This window comes from Seriola aureovittata, chromosome 23 (genome assembly GCF_021018895.1).
Source record: "Seriola aureovittata isolate HTS-2021-v1 ecotype China chromosome 23, ASM2101889v1, whole genome shotgun sequence".
NCBI classification, from domain to species: Eukaryota; Metazoa; Chordata; class Actinopteri; order Carangiformes; family Carangidae; genus Seriola; species Seriola aureovittata.
Window position 1 is genome coordinate 2,802,342 of NC_079386.1, and position 26,134 is coordinate 2,828,475.

Sequence of the window (26,134 nt, forward strand, 5' to 3'; positions counted from 1 at the left end):
TAATGATCACACCCTGTTAAAGGAAAGACTGCTACTTCTGTGGCGACATAACAGTGACCTTACTTGAGTATCTTGAGGGGAATAGAGGTGTCCTTGATGGCGACAATGACCCCACCGTGGTCCAGGTACAGGATGTGATGCTCCTCCTCAAAAACCTTCAAAGAAGACATAAAGGGGTTGGAGGTCAACTGGAAATTATGTCACCAACACAACAATTTACATCAGTCCAAGTCAGAACAAGAGCAAAAAAAAACTGGAATCAATGAGTAACTTTCATGAGAGCACAGAGAGAGTGCAGTGAAGATAAGGAGGGGGGGTGGTGACCAGGGACAGGAGTGCAGGGAGGGTAAAAAGAAGTGACACAAAGGAGGACATGATGTACCTGTCTCCATGTCTTCCCACAGTCTGAGGTGATGTACATCTCTTCTTTATACTCCACTAGCTTGGAGCCGAGGTTACCTGGAAGAAAGATGAAGAATTGAAAGTTTCATCAGGTGGGGGGGGGGGAGAGAGAGATCACATGAGCTTTGTGTCAACAGCAGACTCAAAGAGAGGGAAGAACACGGAGAGCACTTTCTCTCTAGGTTGTCTTTCATATCTCTTAGTAGGGGGGTGAAGTTAAAGTTGGAATAATTCATTTAGATTTGGAGAAAGGTGATTTCCAAGATATTAAATCAATTTTACTGTTCGTTTGAAAAGAAGGTCCCCGGCCTCAGACACCACACTATAGCTGCTGATCAGATTATGGATTGAAAGGAGTGAGGATGAGGGGTTTGTGATGTATGACTGAATGTTATTGGCATATAAACTAATTATATGGTGGAGTGACTTTGGATGCTTGTGATGTGATCGCATTGTTTAATGAAAGCTGCCAGAGGTTCAATGAAAAGTGCAAACAGCAGTGAGGATAATGGGTTGAGTGTCTCTTTGTTCCATGATGTTATTTGTGACTAGCAGTGATTAAATACAAAAGGTGCAGTAAGAATACATCCAGGTGTGTGTGTATGTGTGTGTATGTGTCAACCATGTAATATATATACACATGGAGGAGCACCGTGCCGACTGCCTCCAGTGTGATCAGCTTGTTCCTGGTGTAAACAATGTGGCCGTGGTGGATTGGCTGTGCAACGTAGTGTAGCTGAATGCTAGCATTCAAAAAGGCAGCTGAATGAAAGAAGTCTGACGAAAGAGAAAGCTAACAAGTCGACCCTGTCATGATACAACATACAAGCTGGTCGAGTTTTGTTTATTTACTGTAAAGATACACACATCAACAAATCAAGTAAAAATACTTATTGACTTCACCAGCACTCTTGTGGTCTGAAAGTTGTACAACCCCCAATACTAAAAAACTAGAAATACTTTTAGAGGTCTGCACCTGGTATATGCTCAAACAGTAAAATAAATGAATAACTAAAGTAAATATTTGCTCTGGGGACTCACCGGCGCCCATGATGAGACCCGGGGCAGAGTCTTTGGTGTGGACTGTCCCAGAGACGTAGGGGTTGTCCGCCCAGCGCAGGTGCAGGTGGAGGTGACAGTCAGGCTGCAGAGGGGACACAAAAACAAAAATCCATGTATCCAGACTGTATACACTGATCCACCATGTCGTATGTTATTAAACAACCTAACTACATCCAAGACTATAACTAGAAAGCTTTGGTTACAGTTCAAAGACACTCACACGTAGCCATGTTTAATGAGTCTTCCCATACGGATACCTGATAATATACTGCAAATACAGCTCAGTACGGAGGTTTCAGATATATAAAGGTGGGGGGGTTAAGACGTGAGATTCACAAATGCAAACATCTGTCAGAAGCAGATGTGTTCATACTGACACCAAGTTGCAGGTCAGCGCAGGCCAGTACACTACACTGACCTAGTTGGTAGCAAGGTGTGCAGCCGTGCCAGAGACTAAAAGGAAAATGCCATTTTTAAATGTCTCTTTTTGCGTTCACCTCTTAGTATTTTTGTGGCTTGTAAACAAATGTCTGTGGTTTGGAGTTTAGTTGCACTGTTGAATACTTGTTGCTGCAAAGCTTTCCACCAGTAAAACAGTAGGACGCTTTTATTGTGAAGCATGCCATGTATTTGACATAGAGTTAGCAGGACTTCATTAGCACAACGAGATATGAACATATTTAAATCCAAATGAATGTAGAGACATTCCAACCCTGCAGAAATGGTCAGTGTTACATTGTTACATTGGAATACATGACCTATAACTTCTAGCATGCCCACTTTATTTACAACCTGCCTTATCTTCTTCATCTGTCCGTTCAACAGTGTCAGCGTGTTAGAGTGTGTTTTCCTTTCCAAGTGTTAGCGGCACATATTAACTCTACTCTTTGTGTATTCACAGTCACAGCGATGCCATTGGAGAGGGAACACTGAATCCCTGTTTGTCTTTTTTAACACTGAACTAAAAGCAGATTGTAATTGTAAAAACATTAGACATTGAACTGCTCCTGTCCATACAAGAGGCCATGACGCTCACCCAGTCTCTAGAGGCCAAAGCTCCAGCAGCACTTGTAGCACTTGTTTACTACAGGCGCTGCTGGAGTTGTGACCTCTTTGGACCTTCCTCCATGTACCGTGGATGAAGGTGAAGCCAAAAACCTTCCTTTGTTTGGGACCCAGTCTCTGTCGGGCGGTAAGGTAATGGATACAGCTGACCGTGTGTTGTTTGTGTCAGTGAGGCGATGTGAGAGACACCAGTGTTTGAAACGAAGCCGTCTCTATGACCAGCAGACATAAAGACGTGATTCCAGAAGAGCTGAGGAGCAGATGAAGCTAAAGGGAAGAAGTGTGTGTGTGTGTGTGTGTGTGTGTGTGTGTGTGTGTGTGTGTGTGTGTGTGTGTGTGTGTGTGTCTCTCACACAGTCTGGAGCTGATTCTCTGATATCTGCGTCTCATTTCAAACCTTTCAGCTGACTAGAGTGATGGTTCAAATAAAGGACCGGGCTTGCTCCCCCCCTTTATCTCTGCGTGTGGTGTGATGTATGGATATCAGACTGCAGCTGACTCATGGCTCTTTGCCGCTGTTGCCTCGCAGTAACAACTTTGACAAGACGGATGGAAAAGCCAGGCAGGCATCTCACACACATTCTTCAAAGTGCAACACTCATCCTCCCTTCTCCTGCCTTGTGTTCACACTGCTGGTCAGAGTGAGCTGGTCAACAGCTCTCAGTGTGTTTGATGGTGCAGCTGCATCACAGTGTGCAGAGACAAAGTCTGAACATATTGTATAGTATAGTGTGGTAGTAGTGTACACATACAGAAATATAATATATGACATCTATGTTCCTATATCAAGAGTGATGTTGCTGTATATGTCTCCTGTAAGAGGATATATTATTATCACATATATACATCCTCTGGATATATGAAGTTTATACATGAAACATCCATAGTAAAATTTGTATATGTACATATATCAATAATATCTATGATGAATTTTTATATGGTATAACATGTTGTGAGCATATATGTCGACAATATATATTTAATTTATATATGTAAGTTCATTTAAACAACTTACATATGAAAATTATACATGTTTATACATGTTTTTTTTAAATTAATTTCTCATTCATTTTAAACATGTCTCTTCTCATTCTGGGAAAGTGTGTACTCACTGTATAATATCAATATATACTGACAGGCTTTGAGATGGATATATATTCATGTAACATATATCTACAATATAAGCATACATACATAAACATACACATTTGTATGGGCTGGACATATATGTCAATATGTGAAATAGTTCCAATTTCTAACAGGTTTCATATATAATATAATATATGTGCTTTTATTTTATGTGTATATACTACATTTGCGGCATATTCATTCAAGATGTCATCATTACATTACATCAAGGATGTAATGCATTTCACAGCACTATATTGCACTCGGTTCTCTAACGTATCGCTGCGTAGCTTTATGGAGGAAACACACTCAGGTTAAATAAAGTCAGCAACTAAAAGGGGCTCAGTACTTACTGCTTTGCAGCTAATCGGCTTGCCATTCATGTCAGTGGTAGGCGGGGCCAAGGGTTCCCAGTCTCGTCCTTTGTTATAGGTGATGAGCGTCATCACTTTGCCATCGATCTTCTGATTGGCCAGGAAGACACCTTTGATTCCACGTACCTGGGGAACGAGGTGGATTTACGGCAGCTTGTTAACCTTGCAAGACATTATCTGAGCAGTGACCACTGTGGCCAAAAGGTGCGGATACAGCGTCAGAAATTCTAAAATGTAGAGTGACAGTAGCACAAGTGCCTAGGTAAACTCATAAAACTGACTCGGAAATGTGAGTTACATAGCATTTTAAGTCGGATAACTTGAGGTATTTCTAGAGGGACATCACATTTAAAAATGTCTTGAAGGGCCTCGTGTATCTTTCTCCTCTGACGACAGGGCGGTCCCAGAAAATATCGTAGTGGTTTGTGTTTTGTGTTTTGATTTCCACAGTTTCTCCAGCAAACAGGAAGACTATTATCATAGTGGGATTTCTGAGAAGGTGTAATAAAATACCTTATCAGGCCAGACTCCGTGTTGTTTCCATATTGTTGTCCATATAACAATCTCTACTTCCTTTTATATTTCAGTTTCAAGAGAATGAATGTGCTATTTCTTGTTTCAAATGTTTCATAGTCTCACACACACATCCCATAATTTGGATTTAAGATAGTATTATTCTTAACATTAGCTCATTTGTTGCCAAACTGATGAAGAAGTTTTGTGAATTTGTTTGTGTTTTGTGTATTTGCATGTGTTTTCTAAAGGTGCAGCCACCGTAGACGCTCCTGTAAGTGTTGTGCATGGCTTGGCAACAATCAGTCCTCTTAACATGAAACCTGGTCCTGTAGTTTCTTATGCCCCACCGAGGCTCTGCGCAACATTCTCAGTAGAGATTCAGTGAAGACTAAATATAGCGAAGCAGAGGTCTCATAAAGAGTCCCAACATAAAACTGCTGTGGCCGGATTGTAACTTTACCTTGAACTATAAAGCTAGATTTGAATATCAACCAGAACATATAAGAGAACGCGGTTGAAACCTGATTACCCATGGACTAATACATTACAGAGCCATGCCTTTACTTGGAGGCTGAAAGCAAACCACTGACACAGAAAGTGCAGGGCTGTAAAAGTTGAATCCGCTGAAATCAATACACACTGCATGGTTTCTGTGGCTGTGACATTACTAACTGAAGCTGAAACATTTAACAGAGAGACGACGATGAAGACAACACGGACAGACATTTAAACAGAGCCAGGCAGCGTGTCAGACACGTCTGCGACCACAGACTCCCCGAGCTCCATTTGCTATCTATTATCCAGCACTGATGTTTATAGAGTGAAAAAAAAAAAAGGTGATTGTTTAAATCAAAGCACATAAGCCGGGTTGTATTATCTCCGGACGCAGGGCTTCTCTCCTTTATGTCTGCACCTCATCTCTTCTCTTCACTTTTCTGCTTCCATTTGCCCCCCCCCCCCCGGCCTTTACCCATCCCCCTGTACGTCGTGGTCGGCTTCTCCGTCTCTATCTACAGTATGTGGTGAGAGTGCCGCCCCGGGCGAGTGATGTAAGAGGAGAGGGAAATGTGTTCTGCAGCGAGGGGCCTCTGCTGCGTGTGGTCCATTCTTCTCTCCAGCAATAGCTCTCTCTCTCTACCTCCTCCACTTTTCTCTGTGAACATTTATGCTCAGACACAAAGATGAAGAGTAGCTTGAGTGCTACAACATTACAGCATGAGAGAAAGGGAAGGCAAGTTTAGGGCTCAGTCACCACAACAAAAGTCTTCATGATTAATGTAAGATGGATTGAGTTAGACTGTAGTTTGCAGCGGAACTGTCTATCTTAATTGTAAGGTTTAGATGTTAATTCATGTTGTATATTTGAGTTAATTTGCTAAAAAAAAAAAAAAAAAAATATATATATATATATTTACAGTATTTATACGGATAATTATTTACACATTTCTGATTGTTTAGTTGAGCGAATGTGACTTAGAAACAGGAAGTGTTCTTGTTCTTGCGAATCCGTCCCCATCCAGCTGTTTCTTTTATCAAACATGACCCGTAACGCCACGTACCCAACCCTCGGGTTACATAATCTCATTCCTGAACAACTTAGAGATATGACAGACAACGATTTTGCTATTGAAGAAGCTGAGTAATGATTTTTTTTTTTTTTTTGGGGAATGGATGTAACAAAAACAAATTAGAGGAGATAAATCTAAGTTTTTGAAATCTGACAGAACATAAATCTTTCCTTTTTGAAAATGACAGATCCTGAGGTAAACTCGTATTATGATTCCAATATCTTTATGAGAATCACTTTCATAACTTGACACACTGGAGGGTTTTTCAATCATACATTCAGATAGCAGAAGCCTCCATGCAAATGTTATTAAAATCATTAAAACATTAATTACAAGTTATTGCCATAAGTGAGACTTAGTTAACAAATGAAAAGGGCTTTTGTGTTAAAAGGCTACGACTGTTTTAGGGTAAATCAGACAAACAAAAGGGACGGTGGTGTTGCATTTCATGTACAGAAAGATTTTCGATGTTGATAGATAAACAGTATGTAAGGAGGGAAAACTTCAGTGGCAACCATCAGGATACCTGAAGCTTGTTTTATGTGAGAATGAATTGTGCCCAGACTTGGTAGAAGGAGTCTCTTTAAAAACTCATGATGGCTGTATCGAGTTCACGTCTAGCTGAGGCTCGAAAGCTCACAATATTTACGACGCAGGGTTTTCTTTTTAGTCTGTCGACTCTTGCTCTCGAGTGAAGGCAAGATGGAGCGTGAGGCTGACAGGAGGAGTGGTGTGGTACGTGATGTCATGAAGTTTCACACCTCCAACATGGGCTTTGATTTGTGACTCAAGCAGTGAGTCTCTGGATGGTGAGATGAGTTTCCTTCCCATGGAGTTTGGGCACAAGATTAGGAGTCAGACACTGGAAGGAGGTCGGAGTGAGCATCCCTGCTCCGCTGCACTGAAAAGAGACGGTCGAGGTTGTTGAGAAATCTGATTAAGATGGCTCCCAGATGCCTCCCTGAGGAGGTATTCTGGCATACCCCACTGTGAGGAGAATGAGCGACTGACCCAGAACTCGCTGGAGGGGATTACATAATGCCATGGAGTCTGGGTAAATCTCTGGATTCCCCAAATAGGCCGGACGACCTGTCTAGGGAAAAAGGGCCTAAGCAATGCATGGATGCACGAATGAACTGATGTGTAGGTTACCATGATATATTATACATCTCCTGCACACTGCAGGACCTTTCTGTAAATTGCAGAGACAACTCCCTGACTTTTGTCATCTCTTGTTAAAACTCACTCTCAACTATGCCCCCCCTGTTTGTGCTATAATGCAGTAAGGCTCTGAAATACAGATGTCCCACACTGTCCACAAATCACATGCTGCCGTTCTTTTGACTGTCTTTAGACTGCGTCTGCGCAGCTAACGCTGGATTAGCTTGTCTGCTGGTGTTTCAGCAAGCTAGATACAAACAACACTTACTGAAAGCAGATGCAAAAAAACACACATTACCTAGTGACTCACAATTTGTTTTGAGACTGTTTGAGAAAAAAATTCTCATATCAAACATCCTCCTTCTCCCCTCCGGCTCCTTCATGGAGCTGCAGCCTCTGGTGTGCACACCGCACCAAAGGAGAGGAGGAGACGCTGTCTGACTGAGGTCACAGTTCTGTGTGTGTGCGTACGTGTGTGCGTGCATGTGTGTCGGATATGATTATGTTTGCTACAAAAGATTCAGTGGTTGTATGAGGTCATAAATCATATTCATGTTTTAGGAGTAAAAAAAACAAGACTGTCCTGTAAAAAACAAGCCCACAGGTCGTCTGTGCAGCAGGTTATTATGACCCATAGTTACGTTTTGTTGCTAGGAGACATCTAGTGGTGGCAGTAATGATGACAGGAACAAAGGGAAAAGTGCGGTGACGTAGTATAAAGAGAGACAAAGTCCACGTCAGGAGGAGGTTGTGGTGGATGGATGAATATGATTCCCATGTGAAACTAACTGTTTATGTTGTTGCTATTGTCCGTAACTGTCCGTTGTTGTTATTGTAACCATGGCAACAAAGAATGTCTAATGTTGAGGAAGTACTTTTTTTTTTTTTAACACAAATCACCATCTTTTCCTAAACCTAACCAAGACATGACCGTTATTATAGTAACCACGGGCGACGATCGGTACACCGCTCTTGGTTCAGTCGCATGTTTATTATGGTAACCATGACAACCGGGGCGCTATTTCAGGAGACACTGCTACGGCTGGTATCAGAGGGTTGAAAAAAGAGACCTGTGTGGTTGTTCAGCTTGGAGGAGCTGTTGAAAAAAACAACCCAGTGCTGTAAACATAAGACCCGTCCCTGTTGGACATGTCTATGAGTAACATTACATTGGTTTATTATTGGGGGGGGGTGAAGAGTCCCAGAGGTGAAGGAGCTTACATTTGGCCTCAGTCGTGTTCACAAGTCCAACTAATTACATTGTGTAGAATATGAATGTATTTTGAAACTGAGGTTCATTTGTAATTTATAAGTTTACATTTTTGAATACTGCATGAGACCAACACTCACAACACTTCCACTCCATCTCACCTCCAGGATGTCAATGAGGACGTTCTCCTCCGGCTGCTTGGTGCTGCGGACGTTCTCCAGGACGATGGAGTAGTAGACGCCCTGGGGGTCCGACTGGTACAGGTTATACGTATCTGACTGGTACCACTCCTGGAGGGCGAGGAAGACCTGGTTCTCGTCCGTACTCACTATCTGAACATCCTGGGGGGAGACGGAGGGAGAAGTGGGGGTCAGGAAAGGAAACGTCAGTATTATCATGAATCAGCGGTGTTGGGAGTGAGAGAGCAGTGAAGGCATCAGAAGAAAACAACTACACAACGGAAATCCTAACCGGAGCGGCCTGGGTTTAGTCTAACCCATGGCCCTTTGCTGCATATCATCATCCTCTCTCTCTCTCTCTCTCTCTCTCTCTCTGTCTGTCTCTCTCTCTCCCTCTCTCACAGTTGATATCGGAGTTAAGGCAAAAAATGTCTTAAAAAGGAAAAAGTGATCCTGGCTGGGGGAAATAACAGAGCACTTCTTGTTCAACGCCCGACTGTGACTTTTGAAGTTAAAAGCATTCTACAACAAGTGCGTGCCAGCCAAGTGCACCACTTTTTACTGTCCCCTGGAAACACTTCTGTTGTGTTGTGAGTATTTGCGGCTCATGTGTCGGCAAACTGATGAAGAGAGTTTCTGAAGCTGTTTGTGTTGTCGTCTATTTGCATGTGTTTTCTGAAGTTGGGTTGAGCTCTCTGGGCTGCCGTACTTCAGGGAGATCATTAAAGAGAAAAACGTATGAAGGGAAAAAAACAAAAAGACATTAGACATTGAAAAGGAAGAAAGAAAGAAAAGTAAGACAAACAAGTGGAGGGTAAAACAGAAAAAAAGCAGTGATGAAAGGAGGCAAGAAGAAAGAGGAAAAAGTTGAATGAACCAGGAGATGGAGAAGAACAGATAAAACAGTAATAGCAACAAAGTTTTACAGCAGCTGACTGAGAGCCAGAACATAATCCAATAAACAGAGTCACAGGAACAAACTGGGGGAAATAAGAGAGCACGCTGAAAAACTGTTTCCGACAGTTTAGAAAACGTGTTAGGTTTTTTTTTCGAGGCTCGTGAGCCACCCATGCAAATTGCTTCATCACTCATGAAAGACTATAACGACTGCACAGATGGTGACTCAGCACTTTACACTTTGTTAGTGATTACATTAACATAACATTCCATGATAAAGCCATCAGGGCACAGGGGAAGACGCCCGAGACGCCGCCACCCTGCTCAGAAAAAACACTAGAGCTCTATTACACTTGGATTTATAGTCATGGGCTCTGAGTAGTAACGGTAAATAGAAAGCTGTGCACTGATCTCCTAATTTCTACTGTTCCTGAGTCACTCTGTGAAGCTCAAGTGATGGTCCGACCACGAAGTGGAGAAGAGTTTATCACAGGCGCTGGGCGGCTGCCTCCTGTGATGTCAGCAGAGAAGTAATTGGATCATTAATGGCAGATCCAGGGTCAGTTTACATTAACACATTGTTGACATGGTTAGCCTGTAATGTATAATCAGACTGGTTCCAAATCAGCTCTTTTCACTCCTTTGGAGACACTGAGAAACTATGACAAAGAACTGATTGTACATTTAAGGGTTTATAGAATTATTCTACAATCTCCATCTAAATCAATATTAAATACATAAATAAATAATTATATCAGGGGACTTTTATTTCATAATTCCACAATTATTTATTTCTGGAGACTTTTATTTCCCTATGCCACATTTATTTCCCTACTCTTTTTACTTCCATCTGTTATATTCAAATGAGGGGGCGTGGTTATCTCACAGACCAAAGAAACAGTATTTATTCACTCACTTACTTATATATTTACTTTTATTTATATATTTCTAAATATATTGCCTCTTCATTTATTTCAGGATTTATTTCATACCCTTATTTATTTATTTATTTATTCAATATTGATTTAGATGGCAGTGAATGAACAATGTTTGATACCAAAAGCATACAAACACCATTTTTCCTTCCTAGCTGTTGTGAACAGCCATGAGAGGGAAAGTGTACTCTCTTCAGGTCTTGTTTGAAGTCTTTCTGATTCACTTCATCCCCCATTCCTTTTTTCCCCATCCCCTCCTCTCTGATTATAAATCCATGAATGCAGCTTCCCAATCACTTTGAAAGCATTATGCTCGGCTCAGGCAGCAGTTTGGAGCTCAAGGAGAAGTTGGCGCCGAGAAGTGTGCAAACTTCAACTCCAGCTGCCTTTTAACATTCAGAGTCAGACCCTCCTCCCACCACAGTGGCTGAAAACATAATCCTCCTCTACAGAAAATACAGTGTGTCTAAGTGACGACCTAAATACACGCCAGCAACACTGACTGAACACGTGTACAAGCAACGCATTCTTTAATACGTGCACAGTACCAGACAAAGGTTCGGACACACTTTCCCTTACATTCACATTCAGATCACACAACTTTATCCAACCCCAAAAAAGGGCAATTCTTTAGCAGCTCACCCACTCCACACACCCACTCCACACACACACACACACACACACACACACACACACACACACACACACACACACACACACACACACACACACAACCTCAAAGCTCGCAGGCAAATAAGTTAATGTCAGAGGACTGACATACATGAGTCACTACAAGGAACAGAAGCAGCAGAAGTAACATAAATAAAAATAAAACATGTAAAATAGATCAAAAATAACACAATATGTTACAGTTCCTATAGTGAATAAATAATATAAATACATGAATGACTGAATTAAAAAATTGAAATCTAACAAAATGACAACTGTTAGTGTTTAGTAGCCTGATAGCAGAAGGAATGAAGGACTTGGAGCAGCGGTTTATTGTAACGCCGGCCTGAGGGCATTACAGTGAACTCACTGGACAGAACGTGGTCGTCCGATTGGCTGATAATTCCTTTTTGCTTTCTGGGCCACCCGTCTTTCCCAAAGGGAGAACTCTCTTCAATCACCTTTGCCTACACATGCTGTTTTGTTTCTCTATTTATATGATTTGATCAGCTTTTCAACGGTTACATCAGAGACTCGCAAATCAGTTCCTTTTTGTGACTTGGGGCAAAAGGCTGAAACGCCTTAACCCAACTCTGCATGAAACAGGAGTAATGTAGACCATAAGAAAGTTCCCATGATGCTGCAGACTACTGCCATGTCCTAGCAGTTGTAAAGTGTGATTAATGACTCTTGAACCAGTCATTGGGTGGGTGCCCCTCAATCATGCCAGCAGTCATCTGTGAACCTTTAAATGGCAATTTGTGCCATGAAATATGTGATGTCATAGTGAGTAAAAAAACAGATTTGTAAACATAATATTAGAGACATAACATGTAGTGGATGCATGTACACATTATTTGCCTCGCACTGTTTTTACACTGCCTTTGAAATCTTACAACTGTGTGTGTAAGGGAAGATTTTAGAAGGAGGTTGTGCCCGGGTAGGTGGTAATTCTTCCAACACTTGAGCCCCCACCAACCCCACACAGACACGCACACACACACACACACACACACACAACTTAAGTCTGCATATGTCTTTACCTGTGAAGAGCTTGCTCCTAAACCTACAGTTTGCACCTTAAATACAGATCAAACACAGCTGTCGAGCCAATTTGGAACACGGATGTGACGAACGGCAGCTGAAAGAACCTTTTCTATTCCGTCAGCGAGCAGACGCCAAAACGTGAACTTTACCGAGTGGATTTGGTTGAGATGAGAAATTCAAAGAGATTTTCTTTTGGAAGCTACGGCATGTAGAACAGTCTCAAAGACTGTGAGTACAACTAGGACAGTTTGTCACACTGAAGCTGTAAAGAAGCTTCAGCAGGGAACATTTGTTTTTCTCATGGTAACCAAAGTCTGGAAACTACAGAAATGTCCTCAATACAAAATTGAATTTTTAATAACATTTTAATAGTTTTAACAAATGTGTTTTACAAGCAGAATCTCTCCCTCACTTGAAAGGGTCTAAGTGTACAGATGGTGTGATGGTAGGAACGGTTAAAAAGGACAAAAAAAAGGCCAGTTGTTGAAAACATGGCAACTTCTTAAAAATGTTTACTTCAACCTGATCCCAGTCCACCTTTAACCGGTTGACGAACTGGCACCAGAAGCAAAAATACAAAGCCAGAACGTAGATTGCGCAACACAATGTGGTTGTAGCTCCAGGCTACCTGCATTCTCTGCTCTATTTCTGGAGTCAGTGGCATTTGAGATGGGCCTTTACATTTCACCATAGCTAAAGGAGCTAAATATAGCGTGATAAGGGCAAGACAAACGGTCTTGGGAAATGTCAGCGTCTGGCATGACAAGCCGCGTAAGTTTTGAAAATGCCATCCGTTTGGCTTAAAGCGCATTCTTCTTTACTCTCAGGCTGAAATCCTGACTCGATGTATTGGTTTGTGTTACAACAAAGATGTCACATCAAGTCAGTCCTTAAACTTGACTGACTGGGTTTTGGCCAAGAGGAGAGGTCGTGACCCGACCTGCGCAGCCTTTCGACCCTTATCCGTGTCAAGCCGCTGCCGCTCTCCTCCGGGCTCGACACCACGCTGCAGCAAAAAGGGTGCGACCGAATCACGCGCTGTGTGCGACCAACCCGAGAAAAGCTGCTCGCACCGTGGCAACCGGTGAAAAGGTTAAGTCAGGAGCCCTTTTTACTGTAGGGTTGAAAGGTTGAGACGCCAAGCTCGGCTCCAGCTGTGTTACTTGCCTTGTGCTCTTTTACCAAATTCCAATGTTAAACGTTCTGTTTCGCTGCACGTGCTAAAACTGGAATACTCTCTTGACATAAGAAGGTCCCGCGCTCATGTCATGTCTCGTATTCCTGCTGGGAGCTCACGTGCGCTGCTACAGTCTCTCCCGGCTCCGGGCTTTTCACAGGGTTAAACTCCCATCATTACCCAGACTTGGTCAGAAGTGTGAGGAACGTCTTGCTCATTTGATTAAAAAAAAAAAAAAGGACAACATCCGATGCCAGATTTCCCCTGGCAGTCATCTGTGATATAATAACCTCTTCAGTGTGCTCACCCTCCTCTCAGCAGCATTGAGCTCATTTCCTTTCACACTCAACAGATCCCATTAATCATATTAAAATCCTCATCGTGCCCCTTGGACATTATTCACACTGAATTCTGTAAAGAGGCCTTTGATACGGTTGGCCCACACATTTTACTCTTCGGAAACACTCGGCTGGCTTCTGGCTACATCCGGCTTTCTTAAACATACCGTCTTAAAGATAAGATCAATCCCCTTTGGTAATTAGAAGCATATATCAAAATGGTGATAACTCAGGCGTCAGATGTCTCAAACTGATTTCGACTGTTTTAGTGAAATGATGGCGTGAAAAAAAGTGAACAAACAAATCTCTAGTGTCGATCCCAACCTCGCGCTCTGAGCCCGACACTGACAAGGACGTGGATTTCCAGTGGCAAGAGAAAGTGAGCGAACCCCTTTGGAACGACCTGGTTTCCTGCACTGATTGGTCATAAAATGTGATCCACTCTGTAGACAAGCGTGTGCCTAAGCTAATACCGCACGGACAGTTACAATCTTCTGTGTGTTTATTGAACAAACCCACGAAACATCCAATAATCGCACAAGTCTAAGATGTGGAAAAAAATGGGCATGTGTTTGTGGAGGTACAGAATAGATTTGAGCTTCCTGGCAATATCACCAGAGACTTCTTCCAAGTACCACTGCTGCAGTGCCCTTGAGCCACAGACAACATATCTGGTCCACTGAAGCTGACTCTGCGCTGTAGTTGGTTAAACAGGAAGGTGATTACGTCCTGGGCGATAGACAGCGAGGGAGAGGATGGAAACAGAGCAAAAAGGCGCACGTATTACCTGTTATTTCACAGCCCAGTAAGCTGTATGCATGTGTCTGTGTGTGTGTGTGTGTGTGTGTGTGTGTGTGTGTGTGTGTGTGTGTGTGTGTGTGTGCGCGCGGTTAATCCATAACTCAGGTCAGGTCTCGCAGGACAGAGCCAAGCTGCTTCCTCTGATGGCCTCTGCATTTTTCATCCTCCAACCCTTCAATTATTCACAGTGGAAAAACATGGAAACACTCCCTCTCTCACCCTCACACACACACACACTTTTTCCTTGGCTCCTCCCCTCCGTCTCTCACTCCATCTCTCATTTCCCTCTCTACCCCCCCCTTCTCCACCGCCCCCCCTCTGTGTCGCTCGACCTAAAAGCTGAAGAGTGTGACCTATCTGCTCACCCAAGTAAGAGGACACATGTAGAGAGAGGGGGAGACAAGAGAGAAAGAACAACTAGGGCATACTTTAACCAAACACACACTTACACACACACACACACACACACACACACACACACACACACACACACACACACACGTTCATACACAAACCAATTTATCCACTGCTCTCCTGCCACACCTTTTCAATTGATCCTGATCATCTCTAATTGCTGAAAGGGTGTGGGTGTGTGTGTGCGTGTGTGTGTGTGAATTCAATCCCTCTCACCTTGCTTAAGGATCACTGAGAACTGTAGCTGAGGTAGTGTCAAGCAATTGAGGCATAAGATCTAAGTGGTGGGGTGGAGTCAAACAAGAGTTATTCTATACATTTCCTGAAGAGTGTGTGTGTGTGAGTGTGTGTGTGTGTGTGTGTGTGTGTGTGTGTGTGTGTGTGTGTGGACTCCACACACTCCTGTCTGACAGAGTGTCAATGCCAACGAGTGTCTTAAAGGTTTTTTTTCTTAATTTAAAGCTGAAAAAAAAATACACGAGACGTCTCCCTGGGCTCCACATTCAATCAGCACAGTTCAATAGCTCTCAGTGAGACAGTCCAACAGCCCCGTGTCCCCGGCGCCGCCAGCCAACGTTCCTGCCTGGTCTTGTATCGGCGTGGAGCTCATTTATCGCCTCAGCCTATGTCAGAGACATGAGATGCGACTGGGTCGATGATCGGTGGTGAATATTTAATGTGCGCGATCGTGTATCGGGCGAGTACTGGCTTTCATTTGAGTACAGACACTGTACCGACATCTGACACCAACCGAGAAGTGGAACTGTCAGCAGGAGGGCTGTGGAGCTGAATATTTAAAGTGAGGGAAGAGCCGCTTCACCCTCAAATGCATAAACTGGCTTTTTGAACATTTAAATCTCCCTTTGATGAAAATCAAGTGTCTCACCTTGTTAACATCCATGTGATGTTTTTATATAATACGGACATATGATGAGGGAAATAATCATCAGCACCACGACTGAACTGCAGTGAACAAATGACAGTCTCATAAACACAGATTCAGACAGCCAGGGTTTCAGACGTCACACACACAAACTGTTCTGATAAGTCTTCTGGTTTAGTAGATTTTGGTCACAACAAACTCCTGAGTCTGTGGCTGAGTGATGTGTCCCTCCGGGAGCCATCTTGATCCGCTCTGCCCTTTCACCTGTCAACCTAGCGCGCGCTAGAATTAGCCAATGTGTGGGCAGCAATTGTTTTGAGATTTACGGGCTCACACATAATCCATGAGGTATAAAGACACGTGCTATCAGATTTAACAGCTGAAATAAAAGATGCTGCAGCTACCAGAGTCAGCTGGTGTAAGCTAGCAGCAAGGGCTTGGAGCCGGCTGCTGCAGCTGCTAGTAAGTTGGAGGAGCTGCAGGAAAGTAGCGAGCTTCAGCAGCAACACTGAGCACACGAAAAGCACAAAAAGCCCAAAAAGCAAAGGGAGTTTCATACTTTCAGCAATGACTCATATTAGTTTAAAATTTTAGGTTAACATTTTGAATTCTAACTTTTAATAAAAAATATTTGAACACCTGTGTGTTACATCTCTGAAAGGGTGTGATAGCAGGTTCTGCGGTACGTCATGCAGGATGTCAGAGAAGGTACCGATATATTTAAACCGCTGTTAGTAATAAGTGGTGTTTTCTGCTTATAGCAAGAAATGTGTTCAGTGTTTGAGTAATGTTCTGTGTAGTGTATCGTTATCGGCGTTTTAAAGCCCCTAACATCACTTGGACGATCATGGAGCTCCTCTGATTGGCCCTTCTTCATCATGATGTCTAATGTTTATGAAAAACACGACAGCGATCCGTGTGTATTTTCAGCAAAATGTCTTGTCCTCTTTTTTTTTTGGAAGTAATGAATACATTTGCAAAAAAACAAGCGGAAGCTGTGCTTTACCTTCGGCAGGGCGTACTTGGGAAACCTCATCTGGACGAACTCGTTGCGCCGATAGGACACGTAGTGCTTGGTGCGATTCCCCGTTGTGACCTGGCAAAGGGACGAAAAAATGAAATAAACCACACATGACACACGACTCATTCTTCTGGCAACAACCTGCACACTGTCCAAAAGTTAAAAATGACAAATGGTTTCTTCTGGAACGAGCTTGTGTCTGACTGACTCATTTCGCTTCATTATTCAAACACCAAAATAGTGGATTCATTGAACAGCTGCAACTAACAGTTATTGTCAATAGCCACTGATTTGCTTGTTATTTTCTCGATTGATCAATAAACAGTTTGGTCTATAATTCATCCACAAACAGTGAAAAATCCTCGTCGTTGGACAGCTGTTTTGTCAAAAGCCCAAAGATATTCAACTTCCACTGATGAAACACAAAGAGGCAAATCATTACATTTTTGGCATTTGATTAATCAATTATCAAAATAGGTGTAGATTTATTTTCTGCTGAAAAGAAGTAAAAGTCAATAGAATCTGAACTTCCATCAACTATATTTATTAAGACTTTTTAGGACCTTGTTTGTGCCAGTTTAAATGAAACATGGGACTAGTTTGCAAACTGAAATTGGATTGAAATTGAATTGAAACTGGGGCAGCTGTGGCTCAGGAGGAAGTGCAGGTCGTCCACTAATCGGAAGTTCAGCGGTTTGTGTCCTTGGGCAAAATACTGAACCCCAAAATGCTCCCAATGTATCGTCGGTGTGTGAATGTGTGTGTATGGTAGAAAAGGGGAGAGAGCGCTGTATGAATGGGTGAATGTGGCTTCTGTTGTATTTGCCTTGAGCAGATGGATATGATTGAGTGGTCCCTAACGGGGGTTTTCAGACAGGACACGATCTGCGCTGCACTCGCCGCTCGGGCCATTGTGCTGTTCAGGGGAGTCGCAGAGGACAGAGCAAACACAAGGCGGAGTTTTCCAGACTTCTAGCAGGACACGTCACTATGAATGTTTACGGCCTATCGTTCCCAGCAACTAAGACGTATCTTTCCAGCTCCAAGAAACAAGCATTAGCACTAGCTCCGCTAAATAAAGAAGGGGAGCAGGAAGGAAGAGGCTGTGGGTGTCCACAGGTATAGAGAGCAGTCTGGGGTTAGAAGCTCCGTTTCCACAGCGACCGGTTTTCAGGTCTACTGTCTGTTCACTTTCCATGCCTGGCTGGATGCCTCGTTTCTATTGGCCGCGTGGGTGTTCGTCGCAGGTTTCAGAGCGCAACGTTCTGTTTGCTGCGTTCTGTCAGAAAGCTGCATACGTTTAGGAAGCAGCTGTATCAGTGCAGTCCGTTTAGATTAGACCTGACTGAAGAGTCAGAGCCACTCGGCTGCAGAGAAACAGGGAACCACTGAATTCAAAGCTTTTAAGTAAGAAAATGTATTTATTTAGAGTTCCAACATTTCTATATCAACCATCTGGCTGTTATTGCTTTCACCTCGTGAGTCTGTCTGTGTGTGTGTGTGTGTGTGTGTGTGGGTGTATGTGTGTGGTCCTTGAGACACCTGCTGTAGCTTCCACAGAGGTGGTTTTGAGGACATTGGCAGGTGTGTGTCTGTCTGTCTGTCTGTGGACAGATGTTGTCAGTGTGGTATCATCACAACTTGCAAGATGCATTAGTGCAACTCCACAAGTGTGTAGTTGAGATCAAAATGAAGGTAGAGCTTGAACACGGGTGTGGTTCAGCCCGTGAGATGTTGGAGCGTAAACATGTCGAGGGGTGTGGTGTCTAGTTTTTCCTGCAGACAGAAGAAAAGACTTCTAACAAAATGAACCAGTCAACACATCAACCGATGTGCAGTCAGCGGAGTGAGGAGCAGAGTTCACCATCTGTTGTCGGCGAGTCACACCGTGCTGAAAGTTAAATGCAAGGAAATGCTCTCTCTCCTGCACACACCTTGGCATTCTCCTCACAGCCTGCGAGCTGTGGGTAAAAGGCTGAATCACGCTGCCCCCTGCTGAGAGAGCCGATCAGAAAGCTTATGAGACGCTGATCCAGAATACCCAAACAGCCCAGGCAGACATATTAGCAGAGGAAGCTCGGTGAAGGAAACCGCGGTGACTGACAGTGACTTAAACGGGAGCTGAACGTGTCATATCCCAAGTGATGACCTCAGACGCCTGGAAGGCCACTTTCTGAAACACACTCCCTGTCACCATATCGCTTTAAAACTTTTAGAGCTGCTGCTTTTAAAATCTGATGGAGAACTTTGTATTCAGTGCTTTTATTTTGGGCTCTGAGCCTCTATCATCGGCGCTGTGATTACAACCATCATTTGTGATTGAAAAGAGCCGACTACAACGGCTTTTTATTTATGCTGAACGGTGATGAAAAAGTGATGAAACAATGAAAAGCTTTTTTTTTTTTTTGGGGTGGGGGGTGGTGGTGGTGGTGGCGTCCAAATGAAAGCCCCTGAAGGAAATGCTATCGACCATGTTTTCAAAAGGAATCACTTTCAAAAGAATGGCTGGCAAAGTGAGATGAAATGAAGTGTGTTTGTGTGTGTGTATGTGTGTGTGTGTTCAAACGCTAACTCTGCATTCTTAGCTCTGACTCTGCATATTTCTATAGTGCCTTAACAGCTGATAAGCACCAGGAGGGGCCGGTTCCCAACCCCATCCCTTCATATCAATCCAGCAAATAACCCGCTGTAGTGGACCTGGTTATCAGGCTTTCCCAAAACACTGGGAGTCTCATAAAGAGCAGAGGGTCAGTGTAAATTGGCCGTGTAAATTGTGGAATTATAAACGTACTATCACCAGTTAAAAGTGTTCGTCAGAAATCTGCTCACAGGTGCACCGATGTTCTAGTGTGTGATGTTCTCCAAGCGTGTTGCAGGTCAGTCATGCCCCGCCCCCTCTGTCCCTCGTTGGCTGCCTACGTCCACATTACAACGTTTTCATTTGGAAACAGCTGATGAGACCCAATCAGGGAGCGACCGTGGGTGTCTACGTCATCGTTTCCAAAGGTCTCTGTTTTTCGCCCGCCCCCAGACTAAAACACAATCCCACAGTTTTCAAACTAAAACGAGGTCAGCAGCAGCGTTTCCATAAGTCTCTCTTTTCTGTGCTGGAAAACTGGAGTCGTCTGGAGGGGAGGTGAAAACGTAGCAAAAGAGATGCGTTGTAGTGTGGACGTAGCCTAAATCAGCCTCCTACAACTGCTGTTCTTACCCCTTTAGCCACCAACCTGCCTGTGAATCTGTTGTGTTGTTGCTGTGGTCGTTAGGTTAGAGACTGTCTTGTTGTTTGACTGTGTAGGTTAACGTAGGAGTTTTATTTCCTAGGTCGTGTTGGGAGTTTTTTTTTTATTTTTTATTTTGGCCAAGGAGACTCCGACGTTTCTCGCTTCCCTCAATCTCATGTTAGTTTTTGTTGCGCTTTGCTACATGTGTTACTCTCATAATAAACACCAACTGCTACATTTGCTATGTGCATCTGCCACCTCTCTTTCTTTTCTTTGCCGGTGTGCTTTATTAGAATGACCTTGTGAATGCTGTATGAAGCCTTTGGTGTCTCTACAGGGAGCTGTGTGACGTCTGCTAAACGTCCTCAAGTGATGTCACTTGAGTCCACGCATGATCTGGAAATGAAAATGTGGAAGTGAAACGTTTGTTTTCTGTTCATACATTTTTCCTACATCTGACATCAGTGGGCCGGGAACACCAGGAGGCTGATCCAAGGAGGGTGATGGACTTGCCTATTGTTGCCGGATAAGAATCTCATTTTCTTGCACACACACTCAACACGCATGCAAACAACTCCTCTATCCCTCTGTAGGGATCCTATACTATACCAGTTCACGTATATTGAACTGTTATCACATGCAAATGGGATTCAGCTCTGGGTCTCTTCAGAGTGTACAGTACCGCGCTGCATGGCAAGTCAATTATAGACAAGGCCCGATTAATTCCACACACTGTCCTAAACAGCAGTTCTTTTCCATTTCAAGCAGCCGGACCTGTGTGTTATCTGAGCCGCAGAGTTTATCAGCGCAGTCCCAGAGTGCGTGCAAACACAGTCGACTGGATAGATACAGTGACAGATGCAACACAATATGCACAAATGCTGAATGGAAATAAACAAGAGGGGAGATGCAGGTTTCATACACATACAGTGCGTTTAAAAGGTGAAACTCAAAAGCATTCATTCGGTGCAGACGAGGTTCATCTTGAAAGTGTGATTAATGCGTGCCGTGACCTTCTGTGACGATATCTCTAATGGTTGATTTTTATATTAATGTTTCTATGAATTTTAAAAATGAATGGGATCCTATGAGAGCACAGACTCAACTTTAAAGTTAGCTTAGCTTAGCTTACTGTTCTGACTCACTCCACTTAAAATACTCACAAGACTTTGATGTTTCACTGTTGTACTCTGCATCTGCTAAGTATGTTTAGTCTTGGAGATTTTTACTTTCAAAGTGAAGGGTTTTACAGCTTTTTGGAGATTTAATCAGTGAGTCATGTGAAGACCAAGGCAAGAGGCAGGAAAGAAACCCCTTAACTGGCGCAGATTTACCTCCATAATAAATAATAAACCTCCTCTCTCTGAGGACATATACATCTAACTCAATGGAGGTTTCATGTTTGAGGTTTAAACCTACTCTGATTGGTAACACAGAGCAGCTCTCTCTCAAGCTCTAACGAAGATACCCAAATCACAACTAAGGCTTTCTTCTTAAAGCAAACACATTTTTGCTTTCCAAATTTTGTGAAGCACTAAGCACTTAAATTAAATTACAATACTGTATGTTAAAGTGTCTTCTGAAATTGACAAGCTACACATATTGATGCATTTGTAGGCCGATTAACTGAGTCCTGAGATTGAATTTAAAAACGAATTAGCAGGTTCATGTAGAAGGGTGTAATGGAGCAGGCAGGATATTTTTGCTGTACTCTTAATCATGCGGAGAGGTAAGGTCATTAATTAGAGCTTCCTCAACATGTTGATACTGATACTCTGGTAATCTTTGATGTTTACCTTCACAAATATGTAGTCGTCCTGCACCAACAACGAGTTGTAGTCGATCTTGCCCAGGAACTGAGCTGTCACCATTTTGTCCGAACAGTTCTGGATGAGACAGGTAACGTACAGGTAACCTGCAGGGACGCACAGAGACAAACAGGAAACAACGGTTACTGTTAGTAAATGTGAAAAAAAATGAATAAATGAAAACAAGACTAGGTTAAAACATAGTCTTGTTTTTGTAACTGTGATGTCATCTATCAGCTGTGATTTCAGCTGTATTTACTGTAACATGATCACTCAGAGAGAAAGTGAGAAGAGACACAATATCTTTGTTATTCAGTCTCTCTCACGGAGCACAGCCTCCGTCTGGATCCACAATAGTTTAGTCTTTATTTACTTCAGCTCCAGAACGTAACAGACTTTTATTAGATGCAGGCCTTTATGTCTGACTCCCTCTGTTTGATATGTAGAGTTGGTCATAGTCGTTAGTACGAAGCCTCGTTAGTGACGACTTCTCTCTCTCCCTCCCTCTCTCCTGCTCGGTGTGTCTTATGTTTGGTTATTCCTCTGCCTCCTTTAGTAATAATGATACATGTGATGAAGGTAGTTTATTTGCTGTAATGGAGGCGAGGCTCAATGAATTGGAAGCGCTCCTCCTCTTCCCTGCAGTTCCCGAGCAGCCGGGAAACCGGAGTCTCTAGATGTAGAGACAATGCTGTTAGTTGTCAACTCTACAGCTGTAAAATCCTCCCAAATAGAACCTGTTTGATCCAAAAACTCCAAGTCATCGATGAGGCACTCGGGTGACCAGTGGTGGAAATATGATCAGTCAGTCAGTCAGTCATTCAGAACATCCCAGATTATAGGACTGTTAAGGGCCAGCCAAAAACTTTGGTTTCAAATGTCCCACATCTTTTTCCAAACTCTATGAGTCATGCCAGCTTCCCAATGGCCAGAAGGGATTATCCTCACAGAGACACACAGAGAGGTTAGTGCCTGTTGCAAAGCTCACACACTACTGAATTTCAACCAGCAGCTGCATCAGCAACAGTGGCCGCTGAAATTCAGCCGTTATTCTCCTCCCAGAGGTGACAAGCCTCCCGCCCCACACACACACACACACACACACACACACACAAGCTCACAAGCCTGCACACATACACATGTCTGTACAGCAGCGAGTTATGGCAGCAGGGATGCACTAAGCGAACCCACGAAGCATCACACATCAATAGATACAACTGACCAACCTCTTCAGTGGATGATACATCTACCAGACTGACAGATATGATTCTCTAAGAGGTTGTTGTAATTATATGAAGATGTGGCTGGAGCACCAAAACACAGAGGGATTTTAGCCTCATGGGGATGTTAATGTGCTCAGCAAAACTTCATGGAAATCTGATTATTAGATTATGAGATATCAAGTGTAATGTTGTGATTTTAGCCCACAGACAGGTGGAGTCAGGGAGTTCATTTGTTCCTTTAAATGTCAAGGGAATAGAATATTCGATTTTAATATTTCTATATGTACTACACTATACTTTTATTTATGTCCTCTTAGCTTTTATTTGGACTTTTTTACACTGCACTTCCTCTTCCTGTCAACCCACCGTTCTACTGTTTTTGCAAAAATGAGAAAAATGAAGAAATGAATTTGCAAAAACCAAAATTGGACCATTTTTTGAATTTGGTTTTTGTCACTTTTTGTTTGGAAACAAAAAACAAATAGACCATGTGATTTTGTTTTTTGATTATCCTATGATACCCAGCCAGTGAGGATGTTTTAGCCTCATGGTAGAGATGAAGGAGACACCTAATTCACTTAAGAGGGTCCAACTGCAGACCTCAAACCTGGGTACATGGAGGAAGTGTTGAGCTTGATTTAAAGAAGAGGGGAACCTAAAGCCTGTCTTTAAGACTTTTAATAATTTATCTACTCTCTGAGTGAAACAAAAGCCTATTTAGTTAGCTTTTGGGATCGGCCCCTGGTTATTAAAGGCTATACAACATGACATCAGGGAGAGAACTCGCTCACTTTAGGGGACCTTGCGCTCTTTACGGTGGCGTCTTAAAAAATTGTGACATAGTTTCTCTTTAAAGTAAAAGCACCAGAGAAAATAATCAAACACAAAAAACTCAGTTCAGTTAAACAAGTCCACATCACATCAGTGAGTCTGTCCTCCTCGTCGGCTCTGCACTTCTGTTTCTCAGCTTCGTCTTTGTTATAGAGGTGTCTGATCCAACAAATGGACTGGCTAATTTATTGAAAAGCCTGGACATTTAATCAAAGCAGCATACGGCGGGGAACTCATTAAAAAACTATTAGATTGGACTAAGTGTTCAGTTCCTGCCTGTGGCACAGACACGTCTTCATGACATTTGCTGTCCTCACACACCTGCAAACACACACATACACACACACATACTTCCTGCACCTACGCAGCAGAGATGGGGTGGTACAAGGAAACCTGCAAGAAGTAAATACTGACTTTGACAATAGAGAAGAGTGACTTCTTGAATAATTTATGACATCATATTGACTGCAAGAGTGTTTACTGTGTGTGTGTGTGTGTGTCTGTGTCTATACATGTATGTCCATGTATGTCTCTCTCTCTGTCTCTCTCTCTCTCTCTCTGCAGGCCGAACAGTAAAGTGTGTGAACGCTTGCATGTTTGTGTGTATTGGCGCATGAGCAAGGTACACTCACGCTTTCCTGCACATCAATCTCCCTGATGACACAGACACACAAACACACTCCCCGCCAGCCTCCCTGTATACATGGCTCATTCATCAATCGACCACCCCCGTCTCTCTTTAGTCTCGGCCCACTGGTCATGAGTGGTCCTGGATGCAAAGCCCCCCCCCCCACCACCCCACCCCCTGACATGACATCGGCACGGCTTCTCGCCTCTGCAGAGACTCCTACAACTTTATGTCCTTCCTTGTAGCATGTCACCGTTTAACCTTGGCCATGCCATGTGAGGGGGGTGGGGTGGGGGTGGGGTGGGGGGCACAGGGCGAACAGATTGGTTTGGCATGCCTGATCGCTTCAGCCCCCCCTCGACTAACTATCTATCTGGGCACAGAAGCAAGGAGAGGGAAAGGGAGGAGAATGAGGAGGAGGAGGAGGAGGAGGAGGAGGTGGGGGGGGGGGGGGGGGACCATGTGGCGCTGTCTAGCCCCAGGAAGAGCTCTCATGCCTGGGCAGCTGGCCCAGACAGACAGCCTTTCCCGTTCACCCTCCACAAACACAGGCAGCCTTGTTCGGGCTGACAGTTTTCACATTGCAGGCAGCATCTCTCTGTGTGTGGGTTCAAAGACTGCGAGTCTCCTTAAGGGATTCAAGAAGTGTTTGTATTTTTTCTAGAGGGGAGTTTTATGGAGGAAAAAGAGTTTGTCACTACAGATATTAAAAAAAAACAAACATATCCTTCACTTTGCCCTTCATTATCTGTCGCCACTCTCTGACTCTGCCCACTCAGGTTTATTTAGAGTGGGGGATTATGGGTTGAGAGACCCAAAGGAGGTGAAGTCCAGAACACAGACATGCATTACAACCACACACAATCTCAAATACACTCACTACTTCGATTACCCTCTTGGCCCTTGTTGGCGGGTGAAGCACTAACCTGCCTGTCTGTCACTCAGCTGATATGATAATCCAGATTTGCTGTTGTTGCCCCGGGGGCCCCATGGCGGCCCTCCTTAACTTACCCATTAAATCCCCATTGACCCCCCCAACAGCAAGGTCAACTATTCATCTTCACCTGTATTTACACTGCAGGCGATGTTTTAGACACTTAAAAGAAGATTCCTATTAAACACAATAGATTTCTAGTGCTGTGTGTTGTACTAGTGAAACCACATTTGAGGGTGGTACAAGCTAATTTTTAGTGGCAGCACAAATACATTTACATTTGAATATTCGCTCTGGCTCCTGTGAATTCACATGCAGGTTTCAAGTGAGTTGGAAACGAATAAAGAGAAGAGGAAAAAAAAGCATGTTAATGCAATTAGTGCTGCAATAATCTTTCAAATGTGGTACAAGCACCAAAATTGGTACGTTTCTCCCTCTAGGGCCATTCATTTGAAAAATCCCATAAGCCACTTGAAATTTTAAAATTATATGCCATTTCTGGCATATAGGAAACACATATTTTACTACAGAATTTTACCCAGGAGAGATTTCAATGATTTTGTAATGTAATCCTATGAGGATGTCAAATTCACAACTCTTAAATTTCCTCAGAGTTTTATTTGTGCAATTTCTAATATG

At 43.2% G+C, this 26,134-nt stretch overlaps 1 protein-coding gene across 7 annotated transcripts in view; it reads right to left on the reverse strand.

The window, feature by feature from the left end:
* sorcs2 (sortilin-related VPS10 domain containing receptor 2) overlaps positions 1-26,134 on the reverse strand; it is a 318,274-nt gene that overhangs the window by 21,238 nt on the left and 270,902 nt on the right. For all 7 annotated transcript variants that reach the window (XM_056368848.1, XM_056368847.1, XM_056368846.1 and 4 more), the window contains exons 7-13: positions 21,868-21,986; positions 16,833-16,922; positions 8,648-8,827; positions 4,011-4,157; positions 1,444-1,546; positions 383-459; positions 64-155 (exon numbers count right to left, since the gene is read on the reverse strand). In XM_056368848.1, coding sequence (XP_056224823.1) covers positions 64-155; positions 383-459; positions 1,444-1,546; positions 4,011-4,157; positions 8,648-8,827; positions 16,833-16,922; positions 21,868-21,986 — 808 coding nt within the window. The remainder of the gene's footprint in view (positions 1-63; positions 156-382; positions 460-1,443; positions 1,547-4,010; positions 4,158-8,647; positions 8,828-16,832; positions 16,923-21,867; positions 21,987-26,134) is intronic.